Source organism: Mercenaria mercenaria, chromosome 16 (genome assembly GCF_021730395.1).
Source record: "Mercenaria mercenaria strain notata chromosome 16, MADL_Memer_1, whole genome shotgun sequence".
NCBI lineage: Eukaryota > Metazoa > Mollusca > Bivalvia > Venerida > Veneridae > Mercenaria > Mercenaria mercenaria.
This window is the reverse complement of record NC_069376.1, coordinates 16,413,386-16,438,823: the sequence shown is the minus strand read 5'-3', so window position 1 is coordinate 16,438,823 and position 25,438 is coordinate 16,413,386. Positions and strand designations below refer to the sequence as shown.

At 33.4% G+C, this 25,438-nt stretch overlaps 1 protein-coding gene across 1 annotated transcript; it reads left to right on the top strand.

Moving 5' to 3' along the window:
- Positions 1-1,490: 1,490 nt before the first annotated feature.
- On the top strand, positions 1,491-24,523 carry LOC123540088 (uncharacterized). Its single transcript, XM_053526198.1, has 5 exons — positions 1,491-2,114; positions 14,638-14,693; positions 16,767-16,910; positions 21,835-22,080; positions 23,123-24,523. Exons 1-5 carry the CDS (start codon positions 1,612-1,614, stop codon positions 23,158-23,160), a joined length of 987 nt encoding a protein of 328 aa, XP_053382173.1. The 5' UTR covers positions 1,491-1,611; the 3' UTR covers positions 23,161-24,523.
- Positions 24,524-25,438: the final 915 nt, after the last annotated feature.

The following is a 25,438-nucleotide window of genomic DNA, read 5'->3' as shown; positions in this document are numbered from 1 at the left end:
TTTCTTAGTGTATAACTAGAACTAAGAATGTGAAATTCACATTTCTCACATCACATTTCTCAGTTTTAGTATAAAAACAATTAAATTGGGCCTGGGAGTTATGCAAAGTGGAAAAAAAATCTCGGCGTTTTGAATATTTCCATTTAAGAAATCATAATCTCAAATTTACCGTGCAAATTGAACATTTCAAAAATCGTTTCATTTTCATTACGAAATCTGTTAACTATTTCTTATTTATTTGTAATCTGCCTTAATCTAAAAATGGCATTAATCCGCTAACGATCTACTTAATCGGTAATAAATCAATCATTTGACAGCTCAAGTGTCCCATTGAAGTACTAGTATTTCTTTTAAAGCTTATGCTTCAACAAATGACAAACTATCTCGTAATTTTCAGTTTTATGTTAATTCTTTCTGCATTCATCAAAATTTCGTGCACCCAAACTCTACGTATAAAGCTCACCCGTTAAGCTCAATAGTGAGACGAGTTGCGAATTCGATCTCCAGGCGGGGCGTATGTTCTCGTGATAAAATACATTGTATCATTTGTCCTCCACCTCTGATTTATGTGGGGAAGTTGGCAGCTACTTCCGTAGAACAGGTTTGTACTAGTACATAATCCAGGAATACTGGTTAGATTAACTGCCCGCCGTTGCATAATTGAAAAAAAAACTTGAAAAATGGCGTTAAACTGGTGTTCGTATGGACTTTATCAACCAGTCCTATTTCTACTGTGTCTTTGTTTGTTGCTTTTTTGTATTTTATAAAAAATAGAATTTAGTTTTAAGCATTCTAGTTCATTACAACGGGATCACATGGTGATCCACTATATTTCTGTGCTAATTAATTGATATTCGGAGCGGATAAGGCTTAAAAAATAAGTTGTCTATAACAGTCAATGGGTGAAAAATTTGGGGTCAGTGATTTGGCCGACGCGTCGCTCTCATTACTCATACTGATTCCACTTATCATTAAAGCAGGAAAACTGCACTGAGATCCAAGGCTTATTCATAACAAATCAAACTGAACAGTAGCTGCAATGCGGAGATACTATTTATGGTGACTGATTTGTGCTATTTCGTTATGTCGCAGCGACACAAATGCAAATGCCGTTATGGCGCGCCACCGGCGAACGTCGTCTCGACAAATAAAACGTTGCCACGCCGAATGTCGGTCCGCCGAAAGTCCCCTTTTCGGCTTCAAGAATGGTATGATAATGTCAATTAAATTAGAAATAAAAAAGCAGTCAGATTTTAATAGTTACGATATATTTGTTCGTACGAAATTTAGAAATTCCAAAGTCTATACGTGCACTATGTACACAAATAATTGAAACAATCTGTATTCACGTGTGTTTGCAACGATAAAAAAAGAAAAACACTTTCTGATCTTAACTATCTGAACATGTCAAGAAGCGGTCGCTTTAATTCACAAGGAAAGAAAACTTACAAATGCTCGTAATTCATACGCATTTGCAAAAAAAAAAATGCAGTTTAACATAGGCTGTTCTGAAATACTGTGAGGTAGTTATAAATCATCCAAATTGAAGGACATGAAAGAGAAAAGCTTATGCACGAGTTAATGGATTTTAGGAACGCGAATTTCATATGAATGTTAAAAGGAACTGCCGTCATGGATACAAGAGCTACAAGACGAGACGGCAATGACCAAGATCACAGCGCACAGAATAAAGAACGCAGATTTAGTGTTGATAAAGAACATGGTAAATACAGTTCTTACAACAAAGAAAGGAAAGGGGGAAGAAGAAAAAGTGTTGATGTGGGATTTGGAACATCAGGTTTGTATCATGCAAACAAAAATGGTAGTGATGTAGCAAGAAATGGAATCCACACTTTTCAAAGTAGAAGAAGTAGTTTAGATTTTGGACAGACTAAGACTTCAGTGCCGCACACAGGAAGAAGAAGTAGTATTGATATAGAGCGGAGAGTTTGGCTTGATCAGGAAATGGGGAAACGAAAACGAGTGAAAACCGTGCAAGAACAGAACCAGTCCGTACAGCTGGCGCATGAGATTACAAACAGGTTATCAAGGGGATTTTCTCAGATCAGTATGAAAGAGCCAAACTATAACAGGCAACAAAATGAAGACCAAGGGTAAGTGAATACTTAAGAAATAATACTCATCTATCTCATTTAGTGATTTTCGCTGAATAAATCATTGTTTGGAGTTCAGATGCGAAGGAAGCCCTGGTGATATAATAATACGCATCGTAATATAACGGACGACAAACAATGATTTATTCAAGAGCAAATCACCTCATGTTAATAATACGCATCGTGATATAACGAACGACAAACAATGATTTATTCGATAGCAAATCACAAAATGGGGGCCTCCGTGGCCGAGTGGTTAGGGTCGCTGACTTTAAATCACTTGCCCCTCATCGATGTGGGTTCGAGCCTCACTCGGGGCATTGAATTCTTCATGTGAGGAAACAATCCAGCTGGCTTACGGAAGGTCGGTGGTTCTACCCAGGTGCCCGCTCGTGATAAAAGAATGCACCTGGGGTCTTCCTCCACCATTAAAAAGCTGGAAAGTCGCCATATGACATATCATTTGTCGGTGCGACGTTAAATCCAACAACAACAACAACAAAATCACAAAATGAGATATATTATCTCGATTCTAACACGTTACCAAGGACTTTAAAGTACATCCTTGACGGCATTTATTAAATATTTGCCCGTTTTCAATCGGTTTCTTTTCCAGCGCGCCGCTATGCCGTTTGACACTTTGACGCAAAAATTGTGACGTCAGAACAATGAATTGTATAATTACTCACTGTTTTCTGCCTTCTTTGTTTAATTAACAGGAAAATGAATATGGTTGTGTTGGAATAAATCATATACGATTTGTGGTCGTATTAATTCTTGTTTAGGCATGTTTGTGTTTATATGAAACAGACGTGTACATTCCGCGACTAAAAAAAAGTCGTTTTAGCTGGGATTAAAACAAATAAAAACCTTAAAAATGTGCTAGTTACTACAGGTATATGTCAAATCGCTTTACAATCTATGCAATCCAAACTCCCCATAAAAACTGCCTCCGCTGATGGTACATTATTCACTGACTTTGCAGGTAGCGATTATAAAAGCAGTGCTGTTTGAATAAAACCCCTCTGTTATATTTTTACATTTGCTATTTTTTCGTTTTGTCATCTTTAATTGAAATGTTCTCAATCAGCCAAAATTTGAAAACCCCAGTCAGTCATTATTTGGCGCGATAAAGGTAACTTTACTTTGAGGGGAGACGACTGTGTTTTAGAGTACATAATAGCGCATGCGCATGTTTGATCACATAATTGCTGTATGACCTGATACTGTGAAATCATTAATTTTCGTGGGGGACTAATTTTCGTGGATTTCGTGGTTGAGTCAATCCACGAAATTTAATCACAACGAACAAGTAAAATTCCAATTCATTTTATGTTAAAAAGGTGAAATCCACGAATTCATATCCCCACGAAATTGCCGTTTTGACCAAAACCACGAAATTTCATGCCCACGAAATTGATTTCACAGTAAGTAAACTTAAAATAAAACGCTTAAAAATCTAATCGGGTCTTAACATATTTCTTAATCATTTGAATGTATGAACACTGTAGACTTACAATATACCAAGGGCGGTAAGCAAAACACTTACATTATCATTCACATATCAGAGTGGTTTCCCTTAATTTATATTCTGCAAAGTAAGGTAGCTGGGTACACTTCGAATTTTGGCCCCCGTCAATATTTGTTATAATTAGAACATGGTGATTTTGGATGCCTGTAAATTAAGGTGAGAGATAATGATTGTTAATTCTTTAGAAAATTTATACGGCCGACACATGTAAAATTCTGATGTCAGTTGTAAAACTAACTGCTGAGAGCTTTGTATGAATCAATGTGGCACCGTCTCCCGGAAAATTCAAATCACGGAAGGGTTCTGTGCTTGTTGATTGATACTAAGGAACATGTTCGCTATTTTGAGAAAAAAAACGAGCTGGATGGACCCCCATTCCGTTTATATCCTGAAGTTCAGTAAGGACTATTAAATTGAGAAATGCAATAGAATTGGGCATTGTTCTTGCAGCAGGATCATTGCTGGCTGTTCAAAAAGTGCAAAATTGATTATTTTGGCATGCTTATTTTCACGGATGGTGTAAAACTTTCGTTTTGATAACTTTCTTTATTCTTGTATGAGAATGCTGATCTTGCCATTAATTAAAAGCACAAAACATGCACGCAATTTTTAAAATGGCCACCCTGATTCTGTTCTTAAGGGAAGTGCAATATTGCGACTCGCTGCATTTAAGACTGTTCGTGCCCAAAATTTTCGAATCTAAGTGAACCCTGCTACCTAAAGAAAAAAATGGGTTTGGCCGATACAGGTTTTAGGCTATCACATAATGTTAGGAACCACGACATACATTTCTACCCGAACTTGGTCATTTCCGCTGATCGTTACAATAACGATCTTTTCCAGACCTGTATCTGCAGAACTTTATCTCACTTCCACTGGAAAAAAAAATCTTCTTTTAAAGTTTTGATCGCAAAATATAGACCTGTTTGTAGAACATGTTTGATAGCAGTGATGTTTTCTCAGAATATTATTATTTTTCATAAGCAGACGAAAACAGTTTTACCTCGTTTATTCAAGTTATTCTTAAAGTTTGAATTGACTTCTCGTATCTCCTAACTTTTTCGGACTATTGCGTCTGTACGTATGTAAATGATTTACGCCAGGTAAACAACGGTACAATCAAAACAGCATCATTACGACAATTCGGTTCTGAAACGACAGCATGTTAACCTAACCAGACCCCCTTTGTTTATTCCTGGCTAATACCCACAAGTAAAACGACTATCGTACTTTTTTGTTTAGTATATTTATTTCAGAGCTTGTTTGTGTAGTTACTGGTTCCGAGTTTCTGTCACGGAAGTTGTATGAAAAACCCGTGCACCTTTTAGTAAACATTGAGAAAATTAAATCAGCAAAGTGTGTCAAGGTCAATTGTTATAACACATCCTAGGTTTTTTTTTTATCTTGCTGCTTAAATATACATTAACTTATGTGTAGATTCATTTATAAAGATATTTATCATTACATTATAATTATCACAAATAATTCATGACATCCGTTTAAATGAACCAGCAGATTGCGCGTGCCCATGCCATGGCTCGTGTTCTCTGGTACGTTTTTAGTAGAATAATTTTAGCTGGCTGGGCACATCTACCAGGGATATAGTATTCTGACCAGCGTATATTAATCGGGGTAACAGTCGTAACAAAAGAACAGCCAATTTCCAGGGCATTTTAATATTAAGTAAGTACATGCGGTTAAAAAAAAAAAAAAACACCCTACCATACAAAACTTCAAAGACTTGAATTATACTATACACTATATATAAGCTCATAAGGCCTAAAATATTCTTTGTTTCCAGTAACATGCTCAAAAAAATTAGGGTAGGTAGGTCGGAAAAATTGTTTTTGGATTTATTTTTTTATTAAGTGAGACTTTTCGGAAATTATTTTTATGTCAAATAATGAATACAAATAAGGGGGTTATGCCTTTAGAGCATCAGGAAGTTGATTTCTAACATCACTGACATTGTTTAAAGCAGAAAAAGTGCAGTTTGACAACTTTTTGTCAAAAAGTTGAAAAAAATTATTCTCCAAAGCCATAAAAAACATTTAGGGTCGGTACCAAAAAATCTAGGGTAGGTAGGATCCGGAAAAACAATTTTTTTTACCTTTTATATAAACTGGATTGAATTATTAGCCAAAATGAATAAAATATTTGCTGGAGACCATTGATTATCAACCTGCATTTTAAACCTAAATAAATATTTCTTTTGACAAATGAATATTGCGTGCATGAAAAAGTCGCCAATCAAGCGTAAGAAACAACATTGTTTCTTATTATTAGTTCATTGGTAGTTGTTAACCCAAAATAAATATTATTATGCTAGACCGATTCAATCCGAAAGGTCGCTTGATAAAATATTCACTGCGACCGAAATTGAAGTTGCGATGGTAGGTCCCTCAACTAAGATAACTAATGTTTATTATTTAGTTACATGGTAGTATGTATACATATATTAACTTCGTTTATACAAAAGTCCTTCATAAAATACACTGGCTAAAGTTTTCTTAATGGATTGTACACGCTAACTAAATGTATATTATGACGATATCAAAATGTTTATAACATAGATGTAAATATTTTACTTAAATGATTGTACGCTAACAAATGATATTTTATATGATAATCTTATGTGAAAACGACACAATGATGATTCACAAACCCTCGTCTTTTAGCATAATAGAACAGATTTTGAAAAAAAAGAGAAGAAATATGTAATTTACATGTAATTTTCCTGTCTGAAGAGTGTGTATGTGTACGAAAGTCCTTCTTACACGAAAAAAGACGATGTTAAGTAATAATACTTCGAACGAAAGCTAGTCTGGTGGCTAGTCTAAACGAAAACATTTTAGAAATCGTAAACTAGATTCAAGTTTGAGATTTTAAGTTTTGCAAAAAGTATGAAATAAAACAACCTGCTACTTTAGGCTTTAATAGTGTACAGTAAAACTTGTATGTAGCAGTTATCCGCGGGATTAACACAAGCCTGGCTGTTAAAGACAGATGGATGCTTAAGACAAACAGGAATTACGACAGAAAGTCAACTTGGGAAGTTAGCTGACTGGCTACATAAGGCAAGTGGCTGCCTTAAACAGGTGATCGCTTTGACGGGTTCAGCTATAATATTTCTCAGATCGATTATTGAAGCTGTCTAAAATTGGTTTCCACATTCGAGTTGTACGTAGATTATTTCTGAAATATGACAGTGTATGACTCTGTAATAATCAATGAACCACTGCTTGTTCAAACTGTAAGATATCATTACATATTGAACTTTGCTTTTGATTGTTCTTTGTTAATTTATTTAACTAAACAAAATACCAATCCTATTGAGAAAAAAAACTGCGTAATTTCAATTTCCACTAGAGATTCCGAATTGCATTTAGGCTTATTTCTTTGTTAATCGAGGCTTATAAAAACCGAATTTCTCTTTCTATATGCTTTATTTATCTTTAGTTTTCGTTTACTATAATGGTGTCAACTGTCAATAGTATTTTTGTCAATTACCTCTTTCTCTCAAATAAGGGATACCATATCGGGTCAAAGTTTTATTTGTTTATATTTTCTGATGTGCCTGCTATTGCCCGGGCCTAATCAGATCTATTCATTCCAGTGCTTGCTAGTTTTCCATTTTCAAATCAATTATTAACATCATGCTTTGTTAATCAAATTTCAGTCGATATTCGTTTAAACGGATTATAAGCTAATGTCATAGAACAAATTGCAATTACTAATTTCACTACCGTCGCTTAGCGCGTATTAATTTTCCATTGAAATCTACACGAAAGCGGATTTTCTGTTGTTCCTTATTTAGAAGTTACTTTAGCAAAAGATAAAATATGTATATTTCAATAGATTTAAAGATGTTTCAGTAAAAAAAAAAAGAGTGTAAAAAGATGTCGTTTTTGGACTTACCACCGCAGCCTCGTCAGAGACGGAATTCTATGTTTTCAAGGTAATACAAAGACAGCGATAAATAAGATTTATAGATAAGTAGTAGTTTTGTTAGGAGAAATATCTAGATAGGTATGTGCGATTGCTTTTTGCCATCCGTGGTCCTGTGATACGACGTGGACCGAAATACTATTTCATCATGCCCCACCTTCCCTTCAGTCTAATTTTTGTAAAACATGTACTCCTAAACTAGACGTTTGTACATAAAAGGTAATGAATAAGAGAAATTGAGCTTGTATTAGCACGAAAGGGTAACATAATTATTATAAAAGAATATCACGTTTACGTCTTTTTGCATTGATTTTATTAACTGATGGACATAGACACGCATTTTGTGGTACTTTATTTAACTTGAATGTGAAATTTAAAACATACATTCTTTATATTTATTATTTTATTACCGGATGTAAAAGTGAATAAGTATACACACTATTCAGACAACTTATAATCATGCTTTGCTATTTGTTACTGGGTCACTTGATAACATAACAACATAAAAATGTTGCTGTATGTTTAGGAATTACCTGTCTCGTGTTACATTAAAGAAATTGGATTTGTATTGTACATGATCTGACATAAACTGTTAGTGTTCGAAATAACGTCTGTTTATTTAAAAAAAATATGAAATTTTCTAAATTTAGTTTATGAAATACATTTAATTTTCTCCATAAATAAAATCTGATATAAACTAGCAGCAATATGTATACATAAACACATGTAATATGACCGAAGACACTAATTATACATATCTTATTACCATAATATGTTTGCTAGGCAAGGTTGTTTTTAAACTAGAACAAACTTTCCACATCCTCTTTAAAACTATAATAATAGTGGAAATACTTGTGATTATCGCAATTTCATGGTTACTGCCTTATTACCACAGTCATACATACGGCGCGGATAGCTACGTCTAGCTACGGTTAGAAACGTAGTATTCCGTATCGATCCGTACCTAAGCCGTACCTTAAAGTAGTAATCCATATCAATCCGTACCAACCCGTACGGCTCAGGTACGGAGTTCATTTAGCAATTACTTAAAAGTGTTGTAACAAGAAAACTATACATGTCTATGAGAAGTTCTGTTCTTTATAGACCAATTACTGTATAGCTGTTCACATCGCAATCTGATTTTTACTCAAATTATATTACATGTTTGCTATGTGATTGTGTTGATGGTTATTCTTATAATTTAATATGTCACTAAAATATACCATTTTTATCTTACTTTTTGTATTAAGCATGAAACATTAGCGATCTTACACTTTCGTATCATACGTAAGACTGCGATGTTATCATCAACTTCTTTTGAGATTAAATTTCATCATTGCCACATCCAAGTCGTCTTATTGTTTCGTTTCGATTAAGGCTGTCTTATTCTGTGTGCTATTTTTTTTTTTTTTTTATTTTTTTTTTTTTTATTTTGTTTTTTTTTTTCATCTGGTTGGTTTTAATCGGTTATATATATTATATTGATATCCATATTGTTGTTTCTCATGACAAATGCACTTGTATATATATTGTAACTATAATACTACGTTACATTTATAGTTATTTATGACAAATGTTCGTATTTATATTGTGTTTATAATGTGTTCCTTTCCTGTACTTATATATTTATCATGTAAATGCTCTTCAGTTATGGAGGAAATAAAGATAATAATAATAACTGCTATATATTACCTTTTGTGAAGCACATTTAAGACAAGGTCTTTATAAGACTTTTTGGTTCAGCTGTTTTTTTCTCTCTCTCTCTCTTTAAAGGTATTGTAAAAATTTCTTTAATAATTCTAAAACTTGTGTTATATCAATCACTTACATCATTTATGACGACCAACAGATAATATGCAAAATTGGCACGTCCAGGCTTTTACGGAGAACTATGGGCGTGCATGTTGAGCTACTTTACGCCCGAGGAATGCCGAACTACTTTACGAGAATACGAAGTTATACGGAAATCGCCGAATGACATTGCGCGTTCATTATATTTAATTTAGATAAAGCTCTAACAAAAATTTGAAAACTAGAAAATTTCAAGAGCAACTCATGTTGTTCTGATGCGATGGGCCATTGTAAAAGTGATATCATTGATCTGTAAGATCGCACGTGCAAAGCAAAGGACGATGCCACGAATCACCGCTGCAAATTGTTAACACTTACTGTACAGTAGGTTGACGGATATACCGTGAGGCCGATTTTGACATTTTTCAAAGTTCATTATAACACAAAAGTTAATGTTCATAGTATTAAGGCTAAACCTGTATTAAGATAATTATCAGTGTTCCTTGCCGCTTTATCGGGTCACCTAAATACTACTGACTTACTAAAGAAGTATTATGTATTAATAATTTAGGCGTTCATCCGTCCATTCGTCCGTCCTTCCGTTCATGCGTGCGTGCGTGCGTCTGTCCCTCGGAAATTGAAAATGCCGTTGATTCAAAAGGTCTTTTCGCTAGAATAACCAAACCTCACATAAGCATTAATCAGCACACGACCTTTGCTCATTTTATAGTATGAGGTCCTTTGAGTAAGTAAAAGTAGAGTTTTTCCCCTTGATTTTGTAAAAAAATGAAAATGCTTATAATTCCAGGTTTTTAATTGAATCACCAAACCTCATATAAGTGTAATGAGTACATAACCTTTTATCGCATATAGTATTATCCCCTTGACCCGATAATATTGATTTGGTAAAGAAAGTATGGATTTTGGACTGCATAACAGTAATCTGTTGATAGATCTTCATGAATTCCACGCGATTGTAGATCAATTTAGAAAACTGATGCACGTGCAGTTTCGTCAGCATCATTTCATTAACCAGAGTTGTTGCCCTTTAATTAGTTTATAGTCTGTCAAAAAAAGAACCAACAAACTGTTGCATAGTCGTTTTGCACATAATTTTTGTATATCTGGAAATTAGATATTTTCATCATTTACAAAACAACGTTTATTTCCTCTTCCACACATGTTTTACATACAAACAAAAGTTCAATATATCGAGTTAAATATATACAAAATAACACAATAATAACAGTATCAAGCAAAAGAAACAATAAAACAGTATACATATATAGTATGTACATCGCCCGTAACGATAGGTAATCATGGCGGGGAGTTTGAAAATTGCATTGAGCAGTTTCAAAGGTCCCCCAACCTCCTTAAAAGATGACAGGAATAAATGGGAGATGGAAAATTGGTCCTTTATCTCCCTATGATAAAGTGCATGTCAATCATTTTATAATGAAAATAATAGATACTGACGTGTTAATGTCAACTGGTACACAAACAACAGAATTCACACATTCATCATAGAATATCTCTAGAGTAGTTTATTTGTCAATGAAATAAAGAAAAATCTATATACTTGACCCCAAGATTTAGGCGTCTTAATTGATCGTTCAGTTATATTTGTTGTTTTAAGATAAGTAGGTATTAGTGGAAATCTTAAATGATCAATAATCCTTTTAATCTACGGTCAAATATATTTGAGCCGCGCCATGAGAAAACCAACATTATAGTGGATTTGCGACCAGCATGGATCCTGACCAGACTGCGAATCCGCTCAGTTTGGTCAGGATCAGTGCTGTTCGCTAACGGTTTCTCTAATTGCAACAGGCTTTGAAAGCAAACAGCATGAATCCTGACCAGACTGCGCGGATGCGCAGGCTGGTCTGGATCCATTCTGGTCGCAAACCCACTATGTTGGTTTTCTCATGGCGCGGCTCATTTATCTTCTGATATGGAAAATTGAAATATTAAACAAATAATTGTATCTGTTTCTTATTAAATGACTGTGGTTTTTGGAGTTGAATAAGTAGTAAAAGTGCAAGTGAGGAAAAAGTTATGTCCACTCGGATTAACAGTAATTTTCGCGAGTAAGTCACTTAATTAACCTAGACATTTTGGCATTTGTAGGATTTAAAGAAACAAATACGTAATCCTGTACATGTATGTGTGTTGCCAAATATAAGAAATCAGTTTTAAAAAATTATAATATATAGCAGAACCGTATTTAAAGCAAAGAAAAAAGAAAACAAACGGAAAATTAAGCCGTTAAACTTTGCTGAATAATTTCACGACGGTTATAGCCTTGCAGAATCATTCACTAGACGTCTACATACTCCTTAATCATTCCGCGATATGTGTAACATGTTCGTCGCGTTCTTTTTTTTTTTTTAAAGCGCTTATAAAGAAGAATTTTTCCTATTTCTCGAGTAAATAAATTTGGAAAAGCCACGTTTTAAACAGCATCTCTGTATTCGATGAATCTTTTATTTTACTTAGTATGTTTATTGAAAATATATTTGATATTATACTAGTATATATATATATATATATATATATATATATATATATATATATATATATATATATATATATATATATATTTATATATATATAATATATATTATAATACATTTTATTCAAGTTACGTAAATTCGAAATAAGTGGGTGACTTTGATATATCGTATCTTTTGAAGACAAATGAAAAAAAGCAGCAAATTGAAATATATATATTTTTAACGTTATTTAAGGTTCACATTTAATGATATTGTTATTAAAATATGTAAAGTATTGACTTATCGCCAATCGTTTCGGGCGTTTTCGTTAGTGTACGCAATATTTGTATCCTGAAAATATCTATACACATGTATAACTAAAATAAACTTATGTTAATTTATCATCCGTTGGTGTCATGGTAAATTGATTTTCACGCACTTTACCACGTATTAGAAATCACATCGTGCATTTTTTAATTCAATGTAATGTAATGTAATATTATCGATATCGCTTCTTTTATGTAATTTATTTAAACGAATTCTGATTGATTTCTCTTTTAGTGTCTATTTTCTTGAAACGCTTGTGACAATTAATTTGTCTTTTTACACTAAGATACGTTTAAGTACTTTTATTCGACACTTCCTACAACGGTTAACTTGAATAAAAAATGTGTGTTCTTTTAATATATGAACCATACAAAATCATGCTAAGTTTGATCAGATAGAATCTAAGTGTGGCAGTTGTCCTGTCTTTTAAGTTTGTAGATTAAATTTGAAAAAAAAAACAACCCAAAAAACAAAAAACCAAAAAAAAAAAAAAAAAAAACAAAAAAAAAAAAAAAACGATAAGGCCAAATATACGACTCGTACCCATAACCTCGAGATTAACAGCTAATTTATTGCGGATAAGGAATTATGCTCAATTCGTAACAAATATGTTCCGTTCTGTTCTGTTCACAATATCCATTGATACTGATAATGACGATAAGGCCAAATATACGACTTGTACCCATAACCTCGAGATTAACAGCTAATTTATTGCGGATAAGGAATTATGCTCAATTCGTAACAAATATGTTCCGTTCTGTTCTGTTCACAATATCCATTGATACTGATAATGACGATAAGGCCAAATATACGACTCGTACCCATAACCTCGAGATTAACAGCTAATTTATTGCGGATAAGGAATTATGCTCAATTCGTAACAAATATGTTCCGTTCTGTTCTGTTCACAATATCCATTGATACTGATAATGATGCATAGAAATTCTACAAATTGCGATGACACGGACTGCGTTAAGGCCATAAAGATGCCTTTCTGAAAACAAAACCACGACAGTTTCCTTTTATGAAAAAAAAAATAATGAAAATAATAAAAAAAAAAATAAATAGATAAAGAGATTTAAAAACAAAATCAAATATACCCGAGCGTCTGTTAGTCAAGCGCTGTATTGATCCTGTTATAGCGTGAAACGCAAATTGCCTTTTAACGCATGTTTAACAGACTAATTCCATTGATAATCCATACCAAACCAAATAGAATTATGATCTCCTATTACATACTGTATTGAAGCTTGGCTAAATTTGGAAATAGGATTGAGTCTGGTATGAAAAGACCCGTGTGAACACACTAGGTGACATTTCTTAAAGCCTTATTAAAATCAATGTGTGGTCATTGCACCCGGGTAAACTTATTACTTTACGAAATAAAAATTCAGACAGTAAGCTCAGGGCAAATAAAATAAATGACTATTTCAATGTCCCCTTGATTAAAGATGGATATATTTGATATACTAGAGTATATTTTTTCGTTCAATATTTTTCATTCAAAGTTTTCATAAAACAAAGATAAAGATACAATGTATACTTGTTCTTTATAGAAAAACTGAAAAAAAAAAATTAATTCACTAATTTCACTCAAAGCACTCCGGAAAAACATATGTATCTTTTAAATTAATGTTTTATTTGAGTGTTCGTATATCAACAGTAACCACTTAAAATTACAAAGTTACATTTGGCCTCAAGCTTTCACTGAAATCAAAATATATTTCTGTTTTATTTTTTATTTATTTTTTTAAATTGATTTTGAAAATCCTCAAATAAATAGCAATTGCAGTTACTTCCGCTGTAGTTGTCTAAAAATAGAACACAAATATAATATTTTCTTTCTAATGATGTTTTCTTCGCAGCGGAACCAGAAATCACTCTTTGTAAATAAGAAATCAATTTAGATATAAAGGAACCATAGGGGACATTTCAATATATTCTGCTGTATAGGACAATGTGCAGTGAATTGATTTACTCAGGATTATATAAAGAAAAATGTTTTAAACGCCGGATGCATGTTTACGTGAATGCGATGTATTTTGGTGGATATTAATTTATTTTAGTCCATTTCTGAAGAGCAACGACAACAAAAATAAAATTGTAAAGGAATAAGTCGGCTATTGTGACTCACTGCAACTTATCGTAGGTGTTTCTTTATCCAGGTCTTCATGATATTGACCGCTGGATTATGTTGACGCATCATTAATGTACCACAGCATATCGGATATATCCTTTAGAAACAATTGTTAGGAGACGTGACGTAGGGGAAACATCAGATCTTTGGACGTTAAAAATAAAAACTAATTAATATATATAAACTATACCTCCTATATCTGATTCATAAAGCATATTAAACAATGTCTGGTGCATCAAGTAATACATTTTACAAACTGTTTTACAAATATCGGCTTAATAAATCTTCTTCCAGGAAGGTTGAGGACTGCTTAACGAAAGACCCAAATCTACGAGAAGATCAAGTGAAATGTAAGTATACCTATAAATAGACTATGTAAAACAAGAAGATCAAGACAAATGTAAGTATACCTGTAAATAGACTATGTAAAACAAGAAGATCAAGACAAATGTAAGTATACCTATAAATAGAATATGTAAAACAAGAAGATCAAGACAAATATAAGTATACCTATAAATAGACTATGTAAAACAAGAAGATCAAGACAAATGTTTTTTGCGCTGTTTAATAGATCCCGATATTCTGAATTTTCTAGGGTCTGATGCTAGCATGTCCCGGTGCTATATACACATGGCGTATAACTTTTGGTGGGGGGGGGGGGGTGTGGGGGACGACCATTTTAAGTATACGAAGTGATCGTTCTATATAGCTTATTTAAACGCAAGTTTCAAATTCCATTGAATTGTAAAAAGTCGTAACAACTTGCTTTATTAGTAGTCTAAGTGATATTTGCTCTATCTATTTGGTGATTTATGAAAAGAAATACACTTAAGATTACATCTTTTTGATATATGTGTTAAATGTATGCCATTGAATCTTAATATATGTATATGATTTTGCTGTGTTAATATCGAAACATACTATAATAATGAACTCTATTCACACATGTTTGATAATAATGTATTCCTTGTTTATACTAAATTTGTTTCATGTTTTCTCATGTACATGTAAATATTTGTTATATATGTTATAATCACTGAAAAGTGGAAATAAAGAGTATATATATAAGACAAATGTAAGTAAGCTATAAACAGACTATGTAAAACAAGAAGATCAAGACAAATGTAAGTAAGCTATGAATAGACTGTGTAAAACAGGAAGATCAAGACAAATTATATCTATAAATAGACTATGTAACAAAAGAATCAGATCTCTGTTAAAAAGTCTGCCTTACTAAAGTCTAAACTGTTCGATAAGATTAAAGCAAAAGCAAGAATATTTTATTCTTATCAGGCTGTCTGTAGCTTGAAGAAACTTGTATTTAATGTATAGCTAAGTAATGAAACCTAATTAGGAGTACATGACAACAAAGATTGACTGTATAGCAAAAGACATGTACCTACGTTGATATAACCGGAAATGTAAGCTCAGTAGCTAAGATTTACTGTATTGCATAAGACTATCGTATTCATTTTAACACACCGCTATAACGCATCATACAGTTTGCTAACACGTGCAGAGATTTTGGCTCGGCTTTATCGGTTTAATTGGAACACTTTCTTTGTTTAATTTATACTACGTACAAACAGAGATTTTGCCCAAATTTCCACTGTTTAATTGGAATACAGTGAGTCATATTAGAACAAAAGATATCGTTTACTGAAAACAGAATTATTTTTGAACATCATATTCTTTTTATTGAGTTGTTGTTTAAAATTAAAGTTTGTGCGACAAATACCGTAATGCTTGATTAAGTAGTTTTTGATAAAGTTAACTGTTCTCCTAACTTATAATGTGCAAATACATAAAAGACAAAAAGGGTCGTAAAGACAGTAACCTTTTAACACTATGTAGGCCAAACCCCTTTCATTTCTCCTTCGAAATAGAAACACATAATGTTGTTATTATTAGGGGATTTATCCACGGCGCGAAGCTCCGGGGATGAAAATCCCCGAGTCGGTAACGTCCGTATATAGTTATTCGTTTTTGTTGTCTGCATATACTGAGTCAATTTTTTCGATGTTTTCCGGTTCCGGTTTATGTACAAAACGCAGACTGGTTGTCTGCAAGAACATCCGAGCACCCCGAATCAGTCACAGAAATTCGTAAACCGCGCCAACATCATTCTTTTTACTTCTTTTATGTAATGAAAACTGTACATGTAATTGAAAAACACTTTTAAAACAGTGGAGTGCGGCTTTCCGTAAATTTTGCAAAGTATGATATTCGCTATAAGAGGTATGATGACACTAAATGTATACTGATTAGCGCGAAGTTTTATTTCTTTTGAGTGTTGAACATTTCTTCGTAAGTAGATATATATAAAAGATAAATCCCCATGCTAGGCAGTGTCTTAATTCATATTATTTCCAGTTGATGAATTTACTTGAAAAATGCTAGTTTTGTGTGTTTTGATTTTACAGTGATTCTACAATCATTTTCGTCAATGGATGAAAATGGCGACGGAAAAATATCCAAACGAGAAATTGCGAGAGCGTACAGGCTTGCAGGGTTCAACCCAACTAAGGCAGAACTAGATAGCATTGTCTTGGAACACGATGAAAATGGTATGACATTTAGTTTCTATTGGATATCATTTTCTTCAAGCTTGCTGTATAATTAGAATACGTTCCTTAAGGAAATGAAACACGGTTGTTTGGATTACATCGTTTAATATGTGCGTGAAACACGTGCATACGTTTCGATCTTTAAAACACGTATAGATTAACTCAAAATTAATTGATGCATGTAGTTTGTATTCATCATCAAAAATGAGATTGAAGTTCTATATTACCTCTAAAAACCTTTAATGAATTTTGACAGAGTGGTGTTATTATCGTCTGGTGCTGGAAACACTGTACTCTTAGATTTTTTTTACAATATTTTCACTGGCAATGTCACTTGGTTGATATTCTCAGGAATATGTAATAAAAGTTTGATCAAAACAGTTTTAAAGGCATCGTTAATGGAAGAAGTGGAAAACGAGTTTTGTATTTGTTTAGTTTAGTAGTAATACCAGAAAACAGGAGTTTTCCTTGAAGGAAGGTATGAAGTCGTGTAGTGTGCCGTTGATCTGGAGAATATCGTGCATGTATATGTTTTAGTTCCATCAGTACAGTGTCGCATATATGTCTGTTAACACTGATACTTCAGCCGCATTGTTTAAGGTATTGCGAAAGCTCTTACGTTTTCTGCACAAAAATTGCTTAAGGTGTACAGCCATAGTGACAAATAGTTATTTCCGGTCGTTTACGTATTCTTGTTTGGCTTTCCGGAATTCTTCGTTGCGGTAAGCACGCTCACCTGGATTTCCGTTCATACCGAAGAATGCCGAGATCGCACACGGAAAACACGAAGTGGAACGGAAATTCCCGATTGTTATTACGGGTTTATTACTTTGAACATTTATTCTATAGAACTTTTTTCAGAATTACATTTAGTACCAGTTTTACGAGCTATCACAATGGCAGTTATGAAGTGCTGTTTGAGGGCCGTGAAGTGTTTCATCTTAGTGGTGATATATTTTCTGGTTCCTTGGCGCCATGGAATCCTATCATCTATTACAACAGTAGTGTTTAAATACTTGTGGTGACCGTAAAGATTATCCCGTTCCCGGACTTTGTGTTAACATATTTTCTGGTGCTTTGAGAGTATGGAACGTTACAATTAGAAATCAGCAAATATATACTAAGGGGCGGCGAGAGGATGTTGCGCGTCATAGGCTGCTATTAGTTTGTGTAATTGTGTTTAATTCGTCCAAGGAATCAAAAGACCAAACATGTGTCCAGAGGGCAACGTTAGTTTCACATTTGCATTGGTGTCTTTCAGCTAGTGTAGAAAAATATTAAAACATTACCTCAGAGTACGGTCAACTCACTAAGATTTGACTATGGAACGTGTAACAAATACTCTTACAACATTTCGGACACGTTTTTCGCGTGTACTGATTCATTTATCAACACCGTCGATGTCATAAATCTACCACAGTGTCACATTTCAAGGCTGTCTGGAATTTTGTCACCTTTAAGTGCAACGTGAAGCCATTGAACTCCTGTGCTGCGGATTAATCAAATACAATAAAGGCTGTGGGGGAACATAATTTTTTTTAATTAAATAATATCGACACGGCACCATCTGGCGCCAATTTCTATGCCTGAAGTGTTAAATTTACCGTACGAACAAATGAAATGTAATCGGTTGCAGACAATGCGTTCGTCTGCGACTCAAACAATACAACAGATACTTGATAAGTATTGAACTTAGTAAAAGCTTTTTTAAAACAAGACAATGGAGAAAGAATAACTGAATTATTCACTCTTTGCAGTCCATTTAATAAAGCATTAACATGGAAAAGAACAAAATAAATCCAAAATATACAATGCATTTTCGTGTCTTAAAGGTGGCCAATCACATTTAAACAACATTTAATGACATTTTTTACTTTTTGTATATTCAGGTAGGGAATTATTTAAGGAACAAAAAGACCGATTACATAGAGTTAGATTCCTATTTGAAATGTATATTTTATTATTTTTATAAAATTTTGTAATTACTCCAATTTAATATGAAAGTATATAAAAAGCAGGGTATTTCTTTTTATTTCGATACAATGTCTAGTTTTACATTTGCATTTGATAGACATATCAACTATTGAACAATCTGAACCAAAATTCAAGTTTTAAAGCTGTGTGTAGCTTCTGAATTCATTTATTTCCAATCTATCTTGGTTGCGCAACCAAGATAGGCAAAGGGAGGTAATGATAATTTTTCAAACTTGCGTTTCTAATGTATTCCATCTAAATACATAATTCTTAATGCAAATATTTTACAAATATATTACAATTTGTCTAATATTTATACATTTCCTTAGGCAAAGTATGTTTATCAAATTTATACTTATGATAAAATAACTCTATCTTGGTTGGGCAACCAGGATAGGAAAATGAAATTTTAAAAATACCTCCAGTGAAAATCTAATTTGTATTAAGTGTTAAGTGAACATAAATGAGTGTAAATGATCAGATGCTAAAGTTTCGAACAAATCTGTTACATGGCCAAAATCTGATTATCCACCTTTAAAGTGGGATCATTCATTTAAAGTACAATTACTATCCGACCAGGGATACCTGACAGTGACGTCATATTGTGTTTACTTTCCAATGTTTACCTTAGATTGTACTGGATTATCATTATATTTCTTTACTTATAGTCTTTGTGGATACGTAGCCCAGGGGATAACGGCGCTATCGTAGTAACCGAAAGGTACCGTGTTCGAACCCGGTCGGCGGAACCTTTTTCCCGCACGGCATTTTCTTATTCAGCTATATAGTTACTAATAAACTTTGATAATGTGGCAGGTGAGTCCAATAAGTCCAGGGGTGTTCAATGATAATCATTCATAGATCTATTGTGCAGCAAATATTGGATTTACCTGTATTGGAAAATAAACAGTGTCGTCTGTATTGAGGTCAACTGCCACATTATCAAAGTTTATTAGTATCTTGATTTTCTAGTTCTTCACGAATTATGTGTACAGAATTGTATAGAAAACATCCGCCATTTCACTCCACATTAAATGGCTAAAATGGCTATGAACACGTTTTTAGGTGTAACGAGCCTATGGAGAATAACAAGAAAGCAATATCTATTCTAAAACACAATGTACTGACGGTGAGACAGGCATATGTGGCATTAACATTTGGTATACTTCATAATAAAATAAATGATTGGTGATTTAAAAAAACTAACTAGGAAAACATATAAAAACAACAATTTTCCAAATCAAGGAAAGTAAATGTAACAGGTCTTTCAAACAATATATGTTTTTGCTTTGTATTGTATTGTATTGTTGCTACAAAAAAAAAATAATAATAATACTAGTTTCGAACTTACATCGCCTGGATGACAAGTAGCCAACGCATTCACTGGGCTATACTTCACTTCGAGTTTTTCGTATGAAGGACATATTTCTATGTATTATAAGAATACATTTGTTAGGGGGATATACCTTGGGTATTTATAGTTTGTTGACAAAATGACGTCACTGTCAAAAATTGTCGGTGGATTAGTACATACGGAAAGCTAATACTGCATGTGGCGATTGAAGCGTTAAGAACACGCATTGCCAAAAGTAAATAGAAAGGCAAGGGATTAAGGATATCTTCTTTAATGAAATATATATATTCAAATTTCCGATCATAATTCAAGTTCATATGAAAAAAAAATATCCTGTAGAGTAAAGAACACGCATTTTAACAGTGGTCTCTGATCAAGGGATTATAACAGCTTTGAGATAGGATCATGTAAACAGCTTATAGTGCCTTTTATGCACTTTTATCAAACAGTAACTCGCACACTATATACGATTCGAAAATTCTCATAAGAAAATGTATATTTTTCCTAGTATTCTTAAAACTTATTTCAAATATTCGGGAATTAAATTTGATTGTAACGTATCTTCCACTTCCCACCCATTTGCAAGGGCATAAGAAAATTGATTATTACTTTATTTTTCTTAAACACAACGTTGCGAATCAGTTTAAAGTCTTATCAGATGAAAAACAAGTACGATTTCGTTTTTTTTCGGCGTGCCGTATTACGCACGATTTTATGACCTCGTATGACCTTATGCCGCCTTAATAATGTATCAATCGGATTGCTTGGTAAGGTATCCTCGGTATTTTCAGCCATAATCAGAGATTTTGTAAGAGTGGCGCTGATTGGAGGAAAGGCTGAAAATGCTTCACTCTGAGTCATGTGTGACACTGAGTGAAATGACAACGCGTTCGTCATCTATAACCTCTATAAGTACAGTACCATCGGGTAGTATGCGTACCACTGGAACAGTTGTGCGTAACCAAATATTCATCTGCTCATCCGGACATAATTCTGTTTTGTTAAGTTTTCTTGTTAAGTTGTTTCTGTTTTGTTAAGTTTCCTTTCCTTAAGTTTTGTTTTTACAAAAAGGTTATTTGTTTTATACAGTCATTAACTCTTACCCTGCATTACAGCAACAATTTCTAACCAGTGCAAATCATTACTAACCTGCAACAACATGTCCGATACTGTTAAATTTTAGACTGTCAATTTCAAATTAATCTTTTCGGTGACAACAGTATCGTACATAATTCTGAATGATAGACAAATTTGATAATAAGCTGAAGTAGGGTAAGGGTTCGTGTTGCTTCCAACAATTCCAGAAATAACGGATAGAACATATTTTAATATCGTTTGCTTACTGTTACCATCTTTTAAGCACCAAAAGCTCAAAGTAAGCTTTTGTGATTGTTTGGTGTCTGTCGTGTGTCCCTCCACAGTTTCTAAACACAGTCTTCTTCAGAACTACTGTCCTCATTTATACAAAACTTCACAGAGGCCCCTTTCAACATTGCCAAAAGATTTAAAATACAGGTTTCTGCCCATATATAACTTGTGCTTCAGTAACATCACGCCGATCATCTTTTTTAAAGATGTTTCTTGTTTATTTTTCAGACGATGGCTACATAGACTTCGAGGAATATTTCAATGTTATGCGCACAAAAATGATAAAAATGGACTTTGAAAAAGAAAGGCTAAAAACCGCATTTAAAGTGTTAGACCTTGACCAAGATGGGTTTATATCACGTGACGAACTGTCACACGCCCTCTCAAAGACCGGAGACCAATTTACCGAGAAAGAGATAAATGACATTATTGAAAGAGCAGATAAAAATAACGACGGGAAGATCGATTATAATGGTGAGTTTACCCGTGACTTCACTCGGCAATTTCCGTGTGATTACGAATGACTTTCCGTAAAAACCGGAGTATGCCGAAGTCACATACGGGGAATTTGCCTATAATTGTCGTTACGGGTCCATTAACCATTTAGCATTTTGAATAATGGAGCGACTATTCTCCAGCCGAGTTCAAAGCCAGTGTCATTTTACCTCGAAGCAAAACCGTCAAAGCCGCTGCTGCTAGCAAAAAAAGCAACTCTAAGTAACTCCCCAAAATTAAACTCTGGTTAGGATGTCAGACTGGCTTATTCTTGCGTCACATTATATTTTTGATAAATATGGTAACCGGTAAAATTATGCTTCAGTACGAACGTCCGGTGGTGACGTCATATTTCAGTATTCCAATTTCCTATTTCTCATTTCTCATTTCTCAATTTACACAATAAAACATACAGAAACTATGAAATGAGAAGTGTGAAATGTGAAATTCACATACTAGTATTAAATTTTCTGATTCCACAATTTCGATAACAAGATCAAGAAGTGTGAAAGAACTCAATTTACACAATAAAACACATATAAAGTATAAGATGAGAAGTGCTAAATGTGAAATTCACATATTAACTTTTCTCATTTCACAATTCCGATAAAAAATCAAGAAGTGTGAAATGAGAAATGAAAAATATGAATTTCACATTTCCAGTTAAATTTTCACGATTTCGATACCAAAGTTGAGAAAAATAAACGGTGAGAAATGTGAATTATTTCACATTTCAAACATCTCATTTCATAGTTTCTATATGTTTTATTGTGTAAATTGAGAAATGTGGAATGAGAAATAGGAAATGGGAATACTGAAATATGAAGTCAGCACCAGACTTCCGTAATAGGAACTACAAACTTCTTGAATACAACATATGCATAGCAGTGTAATTTAAGAATATGTTGACTTTTTTCAGTTTTGATGCAACAAACCTTGTGGAGTTTTGATAGTTTCAGATGATTGTAATTTACAGTAACTTTTCAAACTGTCAATATAATCAATTTTTTTCTCATTTCAGAATTCGTTGACGCGGAGCTTTGTAAATCTGTGTTTTGATCAAGGCGTTTTCGTATTCAGCATTAACAGCTGTTGATAGAATTATTTGAAAGATGCCTGTTTCCAAACTTCGCAATTCGTTGTCTTTAGAACATGGCAACACTTCTAGATAAGCAACTTAAAGTTTGTTTTGACTGTGTTTTAAAACAAAAAATGTAACACTATAATGCAATACAGCACAGCACTTTACCAAATATGCAACCTTGACATTGACAATATACATTACACGAAACGATGCAATGCAATACAACCATACATAGACACTACACACAACACTTCACTGCACTACGCTACACTACTCTACACTACACTGCATTATAATTTGCATAGCTATTTTTATTTATAATAAAATGGTATTAATAAGTTGATTTTATAGTGGTGGCTTTGTTGTAAAGCCACGCCGAGGCCGTTAGGTCGATGTAAATGCGAGATGATTTTTTTACGGCCAAATAAGAAACCATATCAGAAATAACCTAGGAAGTGCCTGTTTAGTAAATAATTTTGATTATATTTATTTAAAACGTTTTATTGTCTTTAATTTTTTTTATGTTAACCTCAAAAGTCAGGACACAGATCTTTTTTACTTTACAATGATATCAATCAGATTTATGTTTAGATCGACGCAAATTTAAAGTTTTGTTATGGCCGGCAACGGGGTACCGAGTGGTTAAGGTCGCTTAAATCACTGTTGGTTCGAAACTTCGCTTGGTGTGTACAATTCTTTCGTGAGAGGAAGTTATATCATTTTTTGTAATCCAGTCTTTCTTGATGTTAAACCGAACAAAACAAACACAGACATAACTGTATGACTGTGACTAAACAGATCTGGTGTGCATGTGATATATTAGAGACTCCGGTATATACCGGATTCAAGCGATTAGAATGATTATTATCTTTAAATGTATATATTTTGTAACCATGGAAACCCTAGCCCTAACATATAGTCAGTATATCATTATGCATATTCACTTAATGCGTGCAGACATGCAAAAATCTGCGTATTTATACCGTGCTCTCCGATTAATATGACGATTTTGTGACATGCGCAGACCGACTGCACCAGACTTGTAATGAGGAACATCTTAACAATTTCATATAGAAACAGTTTTAAAAATTTGTTTCAGACTACTGAGGGATACTTTCCATGTGTACTTTTTAAATGGAATGGAGTTTGGGAAATGGATCGTTATTTTTGAAGACATCAAAACATCATATACTTATTTTTCTTCAACAAAATTTTGAATCCGGGCATTGCATGCATGAATATTACACATTTTAAGTCTTTAAATGTTTTATCTATATATTTATGTTGTCATTGATTTATACTTAGATTTTAAAAAAATAAACTGATGAATAAATTTAAGGTCGTTGTGTGAGTATGTGTTTAATTTAGGAAAAGAGGAGAACTTTAGTGCTTGCTCTAAAGAGATTTAGATGTTATAGTAGATGTTTGAGAGTTGCACGGTGCACAATCACGTGGTCTATGACGTCAAGCTATAGGTATCGCGCCAAGCATTTTTTGTCAACAAAGCGTCGATTCAAGAAGAAAATTCGTCGTAAGTATTTTGTTACTAATTTTTGTAAAATGTCTTTAGTATGTTGCAAGTCCTTTTATAGATGCGTACCTCCGATCACACAGCATCTGCCCGTGTCTGCTTTAGTTTGGCTGGAAAACGGGACAAATTGACCAAAATCTCAAAATCGCTCATGTTATTGCTCCAAGCCGATTCCAGAACCGCATTAAAACCAGCTTTCTCTTGCTAAAGTCTTCAAATGGCCGTTTTGGTTTGGTACTTTTTGTCTTCAAACATCCGCTGATTGATTATTTTTCACGTTAAAGGTGTTATTTTCAGGTATAAAAAGATATGATATTGCGGCAAGTTCTAAAAGATAAATGCTATCGCAACAAGCTGAAACGATAATCTCATTTTAAGTCCGTTTTCCCATCAGTTTTCATACGTAAATCAACGCATATCACTCTTTTATCTAAACACGATCTGTAAGTCGAATTTATGTTGTGTATAATGCGAGTTTATAGGCAAAACACGGAGCAAAAAATATGCCATCGCGGCTAGTTTTAAACGATAAATGATGTTACAACAATCTAAGGTTTTAACTTGGAATTTAAGGCATTGCTCCCATTAATTTCCACAATTACCGCTTGGTACTCTTTCATTGAAATACAGCTACTGGAAAAAAAAAATTAGGCAAAAACAGGGAGCTAAGATTATGCTACTGAGAAAGATCAATGCTATCAAATCAAATATCGCATAGAAAG

What these genes read in the sequence shown, in the direction of transcription:
- LOC123540088 (XM_053526198.1), top strand. Translation starts at nt 1,612, where the DNA reads ATGTTAAAAGGAACTGCCGTCATGGATACAAGAGCTACAAGACGAGAC. An exon ending in CAACAAAATGAAGACCAAGG is followed by an intron (nt 2,115 to 14,637) that starts GTAAGTGAATAC and finishes ATCTTCTTCCAG; the next exon opens with GAAGGTTGAGGACTGCTTAA. An exon ending in CTTGGAACACGATGAAAATG is followed by an intron (nt 16,911 to 21,834) that starts GTATGACATTTA and finishes TTTATTTTTCAG; the next exon opens with ACGATGGCTACATAGACTTC.